The 17193-nt window shown below is 45.6% G+C and overlaps 1 protein-coding gene across 1 annotated transcript in view; it reads left to right on the forward strand.

Moving 5' to 3' along the window:
* The first annotated feature begins 1321 nt into the window (after positions 1 to 1321).
* The window catches only part of SLC51A (solute carrier family 51 member A), a 74235-nt gene continuing 58363 nt past the window's right edge, over positions 1322 to 17193 (forward strand). Inside the window, exons 1-2 of the mRNA XM_069727066.1 lie at positions 1322 to 1416; positions 10091 to 10185. Of these exons, the coding sequence (XP_069583167.1) occupies positions 1382 to 1416; positions 10091 to 10185 (130 nt within the window). The 5' untranslated portion in view covers positions 1322 to 1381. The remainder of the gene's footprint in view (positions 1417 to 10090; positions 10186 to 17193) is intronic.

Raw genomic sequence — 17193 nt, forward strand, 5'->3', positions numbered from 1 at the left:
CTACAGAACCTAATAATTGTATGATACAATATTTTTCTGCTCCAGGAAGACATCCAGGCCTCTCTTGAACCCCTCGACTGAGTTCGCCATCACCACCTCCTCAGGCAAGCAATTCCAGATTCTCACCGCCCTAACAGTAGAGAATCCTCTTCTATGTTGGTGGAAAAACCTTCTATCCTCCAGACGCAAAGAATGCCCCCTTGCGCCCGTCACCTTCCTTGGTATAAACAGATCCTCAGCAAGATATTTGTATTGTCCCCTTATATACTTATACATGGTTATTAGATCGCCCCTCAGTCGTCTTTTTTCTAGACTAAATAATCCTAATTTCGCTAATCTATCTGAGTATTGTAGTTCTCCCATCCTCTTTATTAATTTTGTTGCCCTCCTTTGTACTCTCTCTAGTTCCATTATATCCTTCCTGAGCACCGGTGCCCAAAACTGGACACAGTACTCCATGTGCGGTCTAACTAGGGATTTGTACAGAGGCAGTATAATGCTCTCATCATGTGTATCCAGACCTTTTTTAATGCACCCCATGATCCTGTTTGCCTTGGCAGCTGCTGCCTGGCACTGGCTGCTCCAGGTAAGTTTATCATTAACTAGGATCCCCAAGTCCTTCTCCCTGTCAGATTTACCCAGTGGTTTCCCGTTCAGTGTGTAATGGTGATATTGATTCCTTCTTCCCATGTGTATAACCTTACATTTATCATTGTTAAACCTCATCTGCCACCTTTCAGCCCAAGTTTCCAACTTATCCAGATCCATCTGTAGCAGAATACTATCTTCTCTTGTATTAACTGCTATACATAGTTTTGTATCATCTGCAAATATCGATATTTTACTGTGTAAACCTTCTACCAGATCATTAATGAATATGTTGAAGAGAACAGGTCCCAATACCGACCCCTGCGGTACCCCACTGGTCACAGCGACCCAGTTAGAGACTATACCATTTATAACCACCCTCTGCTTTCTATCACTAAGCCAGTTACTAACCCATTTACACACATTTTCTCCCAGACCAAGCATTCTCAGCTAAAGTACTCAGCTAAAAAAATATGGTTGCAGGAAGGAAATGTAGAATACATTAAGGAAGAAAAAAAAGGCGATCTCTGCACAAGCAAACCAAAATATTAAAGTATCTATGGAGCAATGTTTATAGAGGCAGCTTTATCCCCTACTGAGCTTCAAAGAGGAAACTTCGGACATCTAATACACATTTAAGTATTGAGATCAATGACCTGAAAGTCATGGGTGAACCAATGAAACTGACGTTATACAGGCAGTTGAACTTGACAAAGTCCACTATCCACTGTCCAGAGCAGAGTTTGGGACAGCTGTGAGCGGCAGAGCGAGATCTGAGGGCGGCATCTGAATAATGGCGTCTGTAGAAGAGTTTAAGCCAGACCCCAGGTATAGTTATAGTCAGTAACGGACTGGGGTGCCAAGGGCACACCAGTAAGATTGACTTTTTGGGGGGTCACTTTTCACCTGCATGCAAATATTACATTTCCCTCGTTCACAAATGTACCCATCCTTCTATATAATAGTAAACTGGGTAGTTTGGTTAATGAAGGATGACATGCTGCTTTTTCTATACAGAGTACCGTAAATTAAGTGAATTAAGCCAAGTATTGCTCATACAGTGGGTTTGGGGGCCCTTAGCCCACCGGGGGATTCCCCTGTTCCCCTATGGGCCAATCCGAGCCTGGTTATAGTAACATAGAGCTACAGATTACATTGCTGAGTGTTTGGAGAATTGCTGTTAGAAAATGGAAATCTACAGTTCTCTTAGTAAATGTATATCGTGGATCATGCAGTATGGTTGGGATGATGTTACACATGACATTTTCTAAATTAAATGCTCCCTTTTTTATATTATGCTTTAAATAATGCCTTGCAGGTAAGAAAAGTAATTTCTTAATAACTATTGTTATTTCGGTCACCTCATTATGGTATCACACATTAATGCTGCACATGATAATTCAACAATCTAGGAGTCATCTTTGAGAAAGGCGTAAGAGGTATCACATATAACCCTAGAATGAAACAAATTGCCCATAGGCACCAATTGTATTGGGTCTGTGATTTCTCAAGTTAGGAAAACTAGAAAATCAGCAGATAGAATCTCAGTGGTTGTTATGGGCATATGCCCTACAGCCTTCACTGGTTTATATGTATCAGCCTGTGTATTTCATTTGACACCTTTTACATTTACTTAAGGTACCTTCACACTCAGCGACGCTGCAGCGATACCGACAACGATGTCGATCGCTGCAGCGTCGCTGTTTGGTCGCTGGAGAGCTGTCACACAGACAGCTCTCCAGCGACCAACGATGCCGGTAACCAGGGTAAACATCGGGTTACTAAGCGCAGGGCCGCACTTAGTAACCCGATGTTTACCATGGTTACCATCGTAAAAGTAAAAAACAAACACTACATACTTACCTTCTGCTGTCTGTCCCCGGCGCTCTGCTTCCTGCACTGACTGTGAGCACAGCGGCCAGAAAGCACAGCAGTGACGTCACCGCTCTGCTTTCCGGCTGACCGGCGCTCACGGCCAGTGCAGGAAGCAGAGCGCCGGGGACAGACAGCTGAAGGTAAGTATGTAGTGTTTGTTTTTTTTACTTTTACGCTGGTAACCAGGGTAAACATCGGGTTACTAAGCGCGGCCCTGCGCTTAGTAACCCGATGTTTACCCTGGTTACCAGTGAAGACATCGCTGAATCGGCGTCACACACGCCGATTCAGCGATGTCTGCAGGGAGTCCAGCGACGAAATAAAGTTCTGGACTTTCTGCAGCGACCAGCGATGGCACAGCAGGGGCCTGATCGCTGCGGCGTGTCAAACACAACGATATCGCTAGCCAGGACGCTGCAACGTCACGGATCGCTAGCGATATCGTTGTGAAGTTGTTTAGTGTGAAGGTACCTTTAGTCTTTGTACCCTCCTAGGGTCTCGTTCAGACAAACATATTTTATACGTCTCTGTATTGTCCAACTTCAAAATGGAAAACATACCAGCAGCAAACTTACCAATGCAAGTCCATGCTGTAGTTCACATGAATAGTTTAAAACACAGACTGATGGTTTTCGTGTAAAAATCAAAGTACAGTACATCCTAGTCTGATCCTTTTTTCAGATTAGCCTTGCCCCTTAAATTTAATGGGTGCTTTAATAAAAGGATGCCATACGGACACCATCTATATGACATCCAGTTTTTGTGTATCCTTTGCAATTATGATATAGAAAATTATATTTGGCCTATTTTTATATTTTACATTGTTAGTGATATCTATTATAAATTCTACAATAGCCCAGAAACTGGACAGTATAGTCCTCCATACAGTATTATGGGCACCACATAGCGCTCCATATAGAATAATGAGCCCTCTACATTGCTCCATACAGTATTATGGGCACCATATAGTGCTCCATACAGAATAATGATCCCCATATATTTCTCCATACAGTATTATGGGTACCACATAGTGCTCCAAACAGAATAATGAGCCCCATATAATGCTCCATACAGTATAATAAGCCACATATATTGCTCCATACAGTATAATGAGCCTCATATATTGCTCCATATAGTAATATGGGCACCACATAGTGCTCCAAACAGAATAATGAGCCCCATATAATGATTCATACAGTATATTGAGCCACATATATTGCTAAATACAGTATAATACAGTATTATGGGTACCACATAGTGCTCCAAACAGAATAATGAGCCCCATGTTCTAGTATATGCTGGGCCCCATATAGTGCTCCAGTATATGATGGGTTCCATATAATGCACCACTATATTATTATTATTTATTTATATAGCACCAGAGTTATAGATGTCATTTACAGTAAACAAATTTACAATGACAAACTGGTACAGAGGGGAGAAGACCCTGTCCTTATGGACTTACATTCTACGGAATAATGGGGGAGACAGAAGGTCGAGGGTGTGGCAGCTCTGGTGGTGGTGAGGCGGCAGCTCGGGTGGTGGTGAGGTGGTAGCTCGGGTGGTGAGGCGGCAGAATGCTTATTGCAGACTGTAGGCTTTCCTGAAGAGATGGGTTTTCAGGTTCCGTATGAAGGGTGGTGGATAATCAGACGTGTTGAGGCGTATGATTCCAGAGGATGGGGGATATTCGGGAGAAATCTTGGAGGCAGTTGTGTGAGGAACGAATAAGTGTGGAGGAGAGTAGGAGGTCTTGGGAGGATCGAAGATTATGTGAGGGCAGATATTGGGAGATTAGTTCAGGGATATAGGGAGGGGACAGGTTGTGAATGGCAAAAATCCAAAAAGAGAAAAACCGCACCCTATGTCCATACAGCTTCCATTCGCATATTGGCGCAAATCAATGCCAAGGGGTCCAGCCCGGCTGCAAGTCCATATCCCAGAATAGAAGAAAGACAGCGCCACAACGGTCAGTGATGAAGACCTTACGTGTTTAATCTGCCTCCTGCGGCGACGTTTCGGTACAATAACCTGCTTGATAAAGGTTATTGTACCGAAACGTCGCCGCAGGAGGCAGATTAAACACGTAAGGTCTTCATCACTGACCGTTGTGGCGCTGTCTTTCTTCTAGGTTGTGAATGGCAGTCTTAGTAGTTTGAACTGGATTCATTGGGGAATTGGGAGGCAGTGGAGGGATTTGCAGAGGGGAGAAACAGAGGAGTAGCGAGGAGAGAGGTGGATTAGCCGGGCAGCAGAGTTGAGGACAGACTGGAGAGGTGCAAGAGTTAGCGGGGAGGCCACAGAGGAGGGTGTTGCAGAAATCGAGGGGGGAAATGATGAGGGAATGCACAATAGTTTTATTAGATTGTGGGCTGAGGAAGGGATGGATTCTGGCAATGTTTTTGAGTTGGAGGCAACAGGAAGTGGCAAGAGTTTGGACGTGCGGTTTGAAGAACAGGGCAGAGTCGAGAGTTACCCCAAGGCAGAGGATTTCAGGTGCGGGAGAGAGCGTGATGCCGTTTATCATAATAGACAAGTCTGGTAGGGATGATACGTGAGATAAGGGAAAGATGATGAGTTCGGTTTTGTCTACATTGAGTTTTAGGAAGCGAGAGGTGAAGAAGGAGGATATGGCTGATAGACACTCCGGGAATCTGGACAGCAGAGAGGTTATACATACATAGTTATACATAGTTATTAAGGTTGAAGGAAGACTATAAGTCCATCTAGTTCAACCCATAGCCTAACCTAACATGCCCTAACATGTTGATCCAGAGGAAGGCAAAAAAACCCATGTGGCAAAGAGTAAGCTCCACATTGGGGAAAAAATTCCTTCCCGACTCCACATACGGCAATCAGACTAGTTCCCTGGATCAACGCCCTATCAAGGAATCTAGTGTATATACCCTGTAACATTATACATCTTATTACTTCTACCCAAGTGCATGACCTTACATTTATCCCCATTAAAGCTCATTTGCCATTTATCAGCCCAAGCTTCTAGTTTACATAAATCATCCTGTAATATAAAATTGTCCTCCTCTGTATTGATTACCCTGCAGAGTTTAGTGTCATCTGCAAATATTGAAATTCTACTCTGAATTGTAGGGGGCCTACAAGGTCATTAATAAATATGTTAAAAAGAAGAGGGCCCAATACTGACCCCTGTGGTACCCCACTGCTAACCGCTACCCAGTCCGAGTGTGCTCCATTAATAAACACCCTTTGTTTCCTATCCCTGAGCCAGCTCTCAACCCACTTGCACATATTTTCCCCTATCCCCATTATTCTCATTTTATGTATCAACCGTTTGTGTGGCATCGTATCAAAAGCTTTTGAAAAGTCCATATACACTACATCCACTGGGTTCCCTTGGTCCAATCCGGAACTTACCTCTTCATAGAAACTGATCAAATTAGTCTGACATGAACGGTCCCTAGTAAACCCGTGCTGATACTGGGTCATGAGGTTATTCCTCTTCAGATACTCCAGTATAGCATCCCTTACAATGCCCTCCAGGATTTTACCCACAGTAGAGGTTAAGCTTACTGGCCTATAATTTCCGAGTTCAGTTTTTGTCTGCTTTTTGAATATTGGCACCACATTTGCTATACGCCAGTCCTGTGGTACAGACCCTGTTATTATGGAGTCTTTAAAGATTAAAAATAATGGCCTATCAATGACTGTACTTAATTCCTGCAGTACTCGAGGGTGTATCCCATCCGGTCCCGGAGATTTGTCAATTTTAGTGATTTTTAGATGCCGCCGCACTTCCTGCTGGGTTAAGCAGGTGACATTTAATTGGGAATTTTTATCACTAGTCATTTTGTCTGCCATGGGATTTTCTTATGCTAAATGACTTTTTTTCATCAGTATTTACACATTGGCTTTTTCCTCATCCTCATCCACCATTTCACCCAGACTATTTTTAAGGGGGCCAACACTAACATTTTTTAGTTTCTTACTATTTATGTAGTTAAAGAATATTTTAGGATTATTTTTACTCTCTCTGGCAATGAGTATCTCTGTCTCAATCTTTGCTGCCTTGATTTGCTTTTTACAGAATTTATTTAATTTTCTGTATTTATTTAATGCCTCATCACTACCTACTTCCTTTAATTCTCTAAATGCTTTCTTTTTGTCACTTATTGCGCCCCTTACAGCTCTATTTAGCCATATTGGTTTCCTCCTATTTCTAGTATGTTTATTCCCATACGGTATATACTGTGCACAGGTCCTATCCAGGATGCTAATAAATGTCTCCCATTTTCTTTGTGTATTTTTTGTGTCTCAGGATATCGTCCCAGTTAACTGCACCAAGATCCTCTCTCATCCATTGGAAATTTGCCCTCCTGAAGTTTAGTGTCCTTGTAACCCCTCTATTACACATCTTTTAAAAGGATACATGAAAACTTATTATTTTGTGATCGCTATTTCCCAAGTGACCCCCAACCCTTATATTTGATATGCGGTCTGGCCTGTTGGTTAATATTAGGTCTAGCAGTGCCCCCCTTCTTGTTGGGTCCTGAACCAGTTGTGAAAGGTAATTGTCTCTCATAGTTGTCAAAAACCGATTACCTTTGCTGGAACTGCAGGTTTCTGTTCCCCAATCTATTTCAGGGTAGTTGAAGTCCCCCATAATAATGACTTCTCCTTCAGTCGCAGCTTCATCTATTTGCTTTACGAGGATATTCTCCATTGCTTCCATTATTTTTGGAGATTTATAACAAACCCCTATCAGTAATTTATTATTTTTTCCCCCTCCCCTTATCTCCACCCACAGGGATTCTACATTTTCATTAAATTCATCTATATTATCACGCAGGATGGGTTTTAAGGACAATTTTACATATAGACACACCCCACCCCCTCGCTTATCTGTACGGTCATTTCTGAACAGGCTATAGCCCTGCAAGTTAACAGCCCAGTCATGGCTCTCATCCAGCCATGTCTCAGATATCCCCACCGTGTCATAATTATGCTCCAACAACATTAGCTCTAATTCGTCCATTTTGTTAGACATCTGGGCCAGAGAGGTAGATCTGAGTGTCGTCCACATACAGGTGGTACTGGAAACCATGGGACTTTATGAGTTGTCCTATGCCAAGGGTATAGATCAGAAAAAGTAGGGGCCCTAGGACAGAGCCTTGAGGGACTCCAACACATAGAGGGCGGGATGAGGAGTTAGTGTGGGAGTGGGAAATGCTACATGTGCGGTCCGGAAGGTATGAGGCAATCCAGGACAGGGCAAGGTCTTTGATGCCAAGGGAAGAAAGAATCTGTAGCAGTAGGCAGTGGTTGCCTGTGTCGAATGCAGAGGACAGGTCGAGAAGGAGGAGGATGGAGAACTGTCTGTTGAGGTACCTTCACACTGAACGATATCGCTAGCGATCCGTGACGTTGCAGCGTCCTGGCTAGCGATATCGTTCAGTTTGACAGGCAGCAGCGATCAGGATCCTGCTGTGCCATCGTTGGTCGGCGCAGAAAGTCCAGAACTTTATTTCGTCACTGGACTCCCGCAGACATCGCTGAATCGGCGTGTGTGACGCCGATTCAGCGATGTCTTCACTGGTAACCAGGGTAAACATCGGGTTACTAAGCGCAGGGCCGCGCTTAGTAACCCAATGTTTACCCTGGTTACCAGTGTAAATGTAAAAAAAAACAAACACTACATACTTACATTCCGGTGTCTGTCCTCTCCGGCGCTCTGCTTCTCTGCACTGTGTAAGCGCAGCGGCTGGAAAGCACAGCAGTGATGTCACCGCTGTGCTCTGCTTTCCGGCCGGCGCTTAGTGCAGAGAAGCAGAGCGCCGGAGAGGACAGACAACGGAATGTAAGTATGTAGTGTTTTTTTTTTTTTACGTTTACGCTGGTAACCAGGGTAAACCAGGGAAAATTCTCTTCAGCTGTATCATATTATTCAGAACAGAGCTGTAGAATGTCAATTATTAGAAGTTCTAAGCTTGCATTCACAATATGCCATAGAGCAGTTTTTGGTCACCGTCACAGTAACAATTTACAATTTTGCAGCCCTTTTTGAAAATTGCGTAAAAGCATTGCAATTTTTCCATTATCGCAGAAAACAACCGTACCGTGGCCGCATTGTGTGAAAGTAACATAAGGGTACAGGCATCGTCGGTGTGGCAGTAGAGCAGTGATTACTCTACCTGCGCCAAAACTATGCAACTATTTGCCATCACAGTGGGTGGTGTTTCCGTCACATGCATTGCTTACACCTTAGGGTAAGACCAGATCATAAGCTCCAGAGACATGGCCGAAAACTGTGTCTTCGAGGTTCCGCTGTGATTTTCGAATGACCTATTAAAAGAATATTTGATTTTCTTTAAAATCAGCTGCTTCAGATGCAAAACCACGTGGCTGACTGCAATAGACATGCGTTTTGCTTTTCCCCTGTAAAAATCAAAATTATACACTGCAAATTTGGTTTCAGAAATCTTTGTACCAATCTGAGTGGAGACTGATGACATCCATGAGTCTGTTGCCAAAACAACCTGTTAGGCCAGTCTCACACGTCCAGATAATTCCGGTACCGGAGAAAATGGTACCGGAGTTATCCGTGTCCGTGTGTCCGTGTGCTCACGTAGGCCATCCGTGTGGGATCTGTGTGATGTCCATGAGTACGATTTTAGGGTCCGTGTGCTGTACGTGTGTCTGAGTCCGTGTATTGCAACAATTTTTACAATTTTAACCCTATGACTGGAAAAATGCACACGGACAGCACACGCATGGCACACGGACAGCATCCGTGTGCGGTATGTGTTTACATGGACCCATTGACTTTAATGGGTCCGTGTGATCCGTGCACTCCCATGAACACTGACATGTCTCCGTGTTTTGCAAACGAAAACACCCTGATACGTGCAGAGGCACATTGATTTTAATGTGTCTATGTGAGTCAGTGTCTCCGGTACGTGAGGAAACTGTCACCACACGTACCGGAGCCACTGACGTGTGAAACAGGCCTTAGGCTAGGTTCACACTACGTTATTGCAGTCCGTTCAACATATCCGTTAAACGGACTGCACTAACGCAAGTGCCGGCACTTGCACAGCGCTAGCGCAGTTGGAGCTTCTGCTAGCTCCATCTGCGCTAGCGGCGAGCTAGCAGTGACGGACCCGGAGACGCTGCAGGCGGCGTCTCGGGTCCGGCACTCAATGAAGGGACAATGCTAGCGCACGCCCATTATGGGCGTGCGCTAGCGATGCGCTCGCCATTGCTTGTAATGGCGGCGTTAACGGACTACGTTACACCGCGTTATGCCGCGGTGTAACGTAGTCCGTTAAACGGGTTCACACAACGCAGTGTGAACCCAGCCTAAGATGAATACAACTGATTTTAGTCGAACACCTAAGGCCCTGGTAGAGCTGCTTGTTCTACCAGTTCATGTACATGTAGACACAGTAGGTTCGGTGCTTCCTTCTACTTTGCTTACTGGTTACATCATTGATTTCCATTGCAAATGGTTAAATGCAAAATATAACACAATGGTGTTTACTGACATTATAATGGTGACTACCAAACGTGGGTGAGCGTCTACGTACGACTGTCTTTTACCACTGTTCTGTATGATATTGCTCCACTTCTCTTCTGATTTCCCTTTTTACAGGATTCCCAAGCAGCTGGTTTACTTCCTGATGAACAACTACAGTATACCGCCATCCTGCTTCTCCTTACCACCAACAGCCGCACGATTACCATACTGTAGGTCACCCAATGAAACGCAGCTTGAATATATGTATTGTGATGCAGCAATGTCCCTGCTGTGCAGTGAGAAGGCAGTGACCCATATAAAGTTCAAAATAAGTCTTGTTTATTTCATAGCATACTCACAAACCAGAAAAATAAGCAAACAAGTCATTCAGTATGCAGAAAAGTAAAGACAGTCCACAATCAGTTGCCATGAACGTATTTCACCTCCGTGTACGCTGGGGTGTCAGGCTTTTTAGTCTCTGCCTGACCCGTGTTGCTCCACACGGAAAGAGCTCCTCATAAGCCTCCTGCTAGGTCTGACTCCCAGACCAATACTGACATACCCAAACTCTTGCATGGTTTTTTTTTTCTTTCCTCCAGATTCTATGGCCATGGGCCACTATAAGATCTGGGCTGGAGGAAACGGACCGGCCCCACTACCTTCCTGCAGTCCGTTTAAAAAATAAAAGCCCATACCGGGTTTTCCTGAATAATTTCTGGGTCAAATAACTTGATCCAGTTCACACTCACTTTTATTCTTCCCTGTGTCTCACAGGAAAACCTGCTGTGAGCACAGGGCACTCCAGCGGATCTAATATGCTTCTAAGCACATCCTGGTGGATACATAGCGACCCTCGCATATGACACCGGTCACTGCCTTACATACCCCCCCCCCCTCTGTTCAGACTTGTGGGGTTGAACATTTGTCAGCATACATGGTGCCCGTGACAGGGCATCCACATTTCCCTGTGATTTCCCAGCCCGATGTTCCACAGAGAAGCTGAAGTTTTGTAGGGACAAAAACCATCTGGCATTCCTCTCTTTTGCATTTCTCATCCAGACAAGGGGTGAATGGTCCATTACCAACTGAAACTGACGCTCGAGCAAATAGTAGCGTAGGGACTCCAAGGCCCATTTAATCGCCAAGCACTCCTTCTCCACTACGCTATATTTTTTCTCTGCCGGGGTCAGTTTCCTGCTTAAATAGGTGACTGGATGCTCATCCCCGTTCACCTCTTGCGATAGCACCGCTCCTAAGCCTACCTCTGAGGCATCGGTTTGCACAGTAAAGGTTTTCTTGAAGTCGGGGCTGATGAGGACCGGCTGTCCACACAACGCCGACTTCAGAGACTGGAAATCTTCCTCTGCTTGAGGATTCCACTTGACCATCACCGTTTTCTTCCCTTTTAACAGGTCCGTTAGGGAAGCCGATTTACCAGCAAAATTGGGTATAAATCGACGGTAATACCCAATGATGCCAAAGAATGCCCTCACTTGTTTGGTACTTAAGGGCTTGGGCCAGTTTTGAATGGCCTCAATTTTGTTCACTTGAGGTTTGATAACTCCCCGGCCGATCACGAATCCTAAGTACCGGGCTTCCGTGAGACCTATCGCACATTTCTTTGGGTTTGCTGTTAACCCTGCGACTCTAAGAGACTCCAGTACTGCTTGTACCTGGAACAGATGGGTATCCCAGTCGGTACTAAAGATGACTGTCATCCAAATAGGCCGACGCGTAATCTCTATGTGGCGCTATCACAATGTCCATCAACCTCTGGAATGTGGCCGGAGCCCCATGTAACCCAAAAGGTAAGACAACGTATTGATAGAGAACCTATGGGGTTATAAAAGCAGTCTTTTCTTTCGCTGACTTTGTTAAGGGAACCTGCCAGTAACCTTTCATGAGATCCAGCGTGGTGAAGTACTGGGCCTTCCCCAGTCTCTCAATTAGCTCGTTCACCCGTGGCATGGGATACAGGTCAAATTTTGACACTTCATTTAACTTCCTAAAGTCATTACAGAAGCGTAATGACCCATCAGGTTTTGGTATTAGTACAATGGGGCTAGCCCACTCACTTCGGGACTCCTCAATGACTCCCAACTGAAGCATTTGCTTTACCTCGGCCGCGATGGCTTGCCTTCGGGCTTCTGGCACTCGGTACGGTTTCATCTGCACCTTTACCCGAGGCTCAGTGACAATATCATGCTGAATCACTGAGGTTCGCCCCGGCAGCTCTGAGAATACATCCATATTCTGCTGTACCAAAGCTCGAGCCTCCTGCCGCTGCTGTTTTGTGAGGGCATCATTGACTTTTACCTCACACCCGGCTGTGTCCTTGGCCAGTGCCAGAGGGACCTCCGATTGTATGACCGTAGTTGCTTCTATGACCAAACATTCTCGGTCCTTCCAGGCCTTTAGCAGGTTTACATGGTACAGCTGCTCGGGTTTTCTTTTCCCAGGTTGGTACACTTTGTAATTCACTTCCCCCACCTTCCCCCGTATCTCATAAGGCCCTTGCCACTTGGCCATGAGTTTACTCTCTGGGGTGGGTACTAGTACCAACACCCGGTCTCCTTCTTTAAAGGTCCTGACCGTGGCCCTTTTATTATATGTACGGCTCTGAGCGGCCTGGGCATCCAAGAGATGCTCCTTTACTATGGGTTGCACGACCGCAATCTGATCCTGCATACTTGCCACATACTCGATAACACTCTTATGTGGAGTGGGCTCCTGTTTCCATGTCTCTTTGGCTACATCCAGCAGTCCCCTCGGGTGCCTGCCATACAATAGTTCAAATGGGGAGAACCCCGTGGACGCCTGCGGTACCTCGCGTATGGCGAACATTAAATATGGCAATAACATATCCCAATCCTTCCCATCCTTGGCGACCACCTTTTTGAGCATGGCCTTGAGGGTCTTATTAAGCCTCTCGACCAACCCATCGGTTTGTGGATGGTACACTGACGTACGTAACTGTTTAATTTGGAGCAATTTACATAGCTCCCTAGTCACTTTAGACATAAAAGGGGTTCCCTGATCTGTAAGGATCTCCTTGGGAAGCCCAAGGCGACAAAACATGGCAAACAGTTCACGGGCTATTAGTTTAGCCGAAGTGTGCCAGAGCGGTATCGCTTCTGGATACCGGGTGGCGTAGTCTACGACTACTAATATGTGCTGGTGGCCCCGGGCGGATTTTACTATTGGTCCTACCAGATCCATCGCTATCCGCTCAAAAGGTACTTCTATGATGGGCAGAGGCACTAACGGACTCCGGTAGTTCGTGGTGGGTGAAGTTAGTTGACACTCAGGACATGTGTCACAGTACTTTGTAACCTCAGCGTAGACACTAGGCCAAAAAAACCTCTGTAATATGCGCTCTAACGTCTTTTTGGCCCCCAAGTGCCCCCCCAACATGTGAGTGTGAGCCATGTCGAGCACTGCCCGACGATAGGGTTGGGGCACTACCAGTTGTTCCACCACCTCATCCCAGATTTTATCAACCCTGTACAGTAACTCCTGGTTGATCATCATCCGGGGAAACTCCTTTTCTGCACCAGGTTGTTGTGCCACCCCATTCACCATAATTACTCTTTCCCTTGCCCGGGTCAGAGTGGGATCCTGGAGCTGGGCAGTCCCAAACTTACCAGGTGACACCTCCAGTTCAGGTATTGGTGGATTCTCTTCCACTTCTCCTGCCAACACCTCTAGGGGAAACCTATCGGGATTAGACATTGTCCCTATCGTGGCGACCCCAACGGCTGGTGTCCCTGACTCGAGATCTTCGGGTTCTGCACCTGGAATGCTTTTTACCCTGGGAGGGTTAACTCTGGTCTCCCAGAGGGACCAGAACAAGGGCAAGTCTCTACCCATCACAGTCCCATACGGAAGAGTCTTTACCACTCCCACCACATGTTTTATCTCTCCACATGGAGTGGAGAACGTGACCTCCGCAGTCGGGTACTCTCGGAGGTCCCCATGTATGCACATTACTCCCACCTTTCGTTCATTTGGACTGTCCCCAGCAACCAGGGACCCGTGTACCAGGGTCACAAAGCTCCCCGAGAGCATCCGTCTGGTACCCGTTAACGAGTACTCTGCACAGCTGAGGTTCGGTACCGGCAGGGTCTGTAGTGGCAATGCAGACTGGCTGGGCATACATAGACACCCGGCGGGTATACCCGCAGTCCATGGGTTCTGTTGTTAGGGGGCAATTGGCAACCACATGTCCAGGTTCTTGGCACCGCCAACACATAATGACTGTGGCACGAGGTAACCTTGGGGCCAGTTTAGGGGACACAGGTCTGTGGTCACTCTCTTTCTGAGACAACCCCTCAGCATGGACTCGGTCCGGTTTTGTCCCAGTGGAGGGTCGTGGACTTTTCTCAGACTCCTGAGCTGGCGGAGCCTTACGTGACAGCCGAAGCGTAGCAGTGTCCCGTATAAAGTCCTGGGTGGCCTTATATAGCTCTATCAGACCTACAACCTGGTCTAGGGTACCCGGGTCCCCTTGACCCACCCAATGTTGTATGGCTGCTGGCAGAGCCCTCACCAGTCGGTCGACCACCACACTCTCCACTATCTGACTTGTGGTTAAAGTCTCAGGTTGGAGCCACCATTTCACAAGCTGCAGTAAGTCAAAAATCTGAGACCGGGCAGGCTGGGCTTCCACAAAAGTCCAAGAAAACACCCGTTGAGCTCTCATATAAGTATTAACCCCCAATCGGGCAAGGATCTCACCTTTTAGCTTGGAATAGTCCTGGGCATCCTCCCGACTGAGGTCAAAGTAGGCCTTTAGCGCATCACCCCTCAAGAACGGAGCCACAACTTCAGCCCACTGTGCTGCTGGCAGATTCTCCCGCTCTGAAGTGCGCTCATAGATGGTGAAGCTTCAACGTCATCTTCCGGACTTAATTTCCTTAAAGCAGAGCGGACCTTTTCTCGGGCATCGCGACGTTTGGGGGTCGGTGCTGGAGGTGCCTCACGCAGGGCTGTAATTTGCTGCAGCAACAGGTTATTAGTTTGTTGCTGCTGTTGCTGTGTGAGGACCAGCTGCCTTAGGATCTCCTCCATTTTGTCTGTAGGCCTGAATTGTAATGTAACAGGCTGTAACAGGCTTAATAACAGTCATGCAAATGGTGTTGGGGTATGCCTTAATTCACACTGCCCGCATTCTCCACCATATGTGATGCAGCAATGTCCCTGCTGTGCAGTGAGTAGGCAGTGACCCATACAAAATTCAAAATAAGTCTTGTTTATTTCATAGCATACTCATAAGCAAACAAGTCCTTCGGTATGCAGCCGGGAAAAGTAAAGACAGTCCACAATCTGTTGCCATGAACGTATTTCACCTCCGTGTACGCTGGGGTGTCAGGCTTTTTAGGCTCTGCCTGGCCCGTGTTGCTCCACACGGAAAGAGCTCCTCATAAGCCTCCTGCTAGGTCTGACTCCCAGACCAATACTGACACACCCAAACTCTTGCAGGTTTTTTTTTTCTTTCCTCCAGATTCTATGGCCATGGGCCACTATAAGATCTGGGCTGGAGGAAACGGACCGGCCCCAGTACCTTCCTGCAGTCCGTTTCAAAAATAAAAGCCCATACCGGGTTTTCCTGAATAATTTCTGGGTCAAATAACTTGATCCAGTTCACATTCACTTTTATTCTTCCCTGTGTCTCACAGACAAACCTGCTGTGAGCACAGGGCACTCCAGCGGATCTAATATGCTTCTAAGCACATCCTGGGGGATACATAGCGACCCTCGCATATGTCACCGGTCACTGCCTTACAGTATATACAATATTATATAAAATTAACCCCTTCCTGACATCTGTGCGCATGTATAGAGGGGGGCTCACAACTCTGACCGCAGCATCTAGGTGGCTCGGTGTGGTGTGGGGTGCCAAAGCAGCCAAGAACCCACTGAAGGTCCCTGTTGCCGCCATCTTTTTACTACTATGAGATCATTAGTTTCACCCATATACTGCAATAATAAAGTACAAAAACAATGACATAACCAGGGCTCAAGTGTCCTGGGGAAAAGTAACATAATATAATTGGTAACATTATATCTGTAAAAATCCAAAAAACTCCCCCTAAAATGTCCGAATTGGTGTGGCCACCCCCCCCCCTCCTCAAAATGTAATATCAAAATTGTCAAATATTGTATGTACCAATAAAAAGTTATGGGTCTCAGAAATGCAGTTTGGATACTATTTTCACCAGTAAAATAAAAAAAAATACAAGTTTCCTATTGCTGACATGAAGAATCATGTTGCCATGTAATTTTTGCAGCGAAAGATGCAAATGGCAAGTGAACACAATGAAAATAAACAATGGCAAATTACATTTTTTCACCCTACTTGGAATTTATTTCCTACTTTTCAATACTTCATATGGTGAAACTAATGTTGTCATTGATAACTACAACACACCTCACAATAAACAGACCTTTATGACTTTGTCTCAAAAAAAAAAGGTAAGGCTCTAGGAAGAAGGGGAGGAAGAAATGAAAGAGCAAAAATGAAAATTGGCCCCGTCAGGATGGGGTTAAATGTAAGCTGTTAGGCCTCATTTAGATGTTTGTTTTTTACGCACTTGTTGAATCTGTTCTATAAGTGTTTTTCACGCGTGGAGCACGTAGCCATTATTACCTATATTGATATTCACACGTCCATGCTTTGTTGCGTCTGCAACAAGATACGGAGACTTGTCAGTGTTTGGTCTGAGTCACGGATCACATTCAACTATACAATTCCTGGCTTTGTGATTTTCATGAATCTGTGTGCTGCCAGGTCGTAAAATCACAATAAGCAGAAGCTTTGAACCTTTTTATTTTTTTGCATATCTGAAAATCACTGATGGTAAAAACAGACACTCTTACCAAACACTTGTGAAAATCTCATCCAAGGTCATTCTTTTTTTCCACATGTGGGAAATAGACAGATGTCTGAATGAGGCCCCAGGTGAGATTACCAACATTTGGGCAGCGGGTTCCTTAGAAAATAGATCACTGCAACTCCAATATACCTAAGTATGGAAAACTGTTTATTTAGCGCCATCTATGGTCACTACCTATAAGTCAATGTCCTGACCTTTCAAACTGGCCACCAGCTCTAAAGAAAATTTTTTTCAGTAAATTTTAGCATTTCCATTAAAAATACAAATCTATACGCACTCACCTTGGGCCCCTTCATAGAGTAGGTTAGCACAATGTCAGTATTTTTAGGGTGTCTCAAATTT

Source organism: Ranitomeya imitator, chromosome 5 (genome assembly GCF_032444005.1).
Source record: "Ranitomeya imitator isolate aRanImi1 chromosome 5, aRanImi1.pri, whole genome shotgun sequence".
In the NCBI taxonomy this organism is placed as follows: Eukaryota; Metazoa; Chordata; class Amphibia; order Anura; family Dendrobatidae; genus Ranitomeya; species Ranitomeya imitator.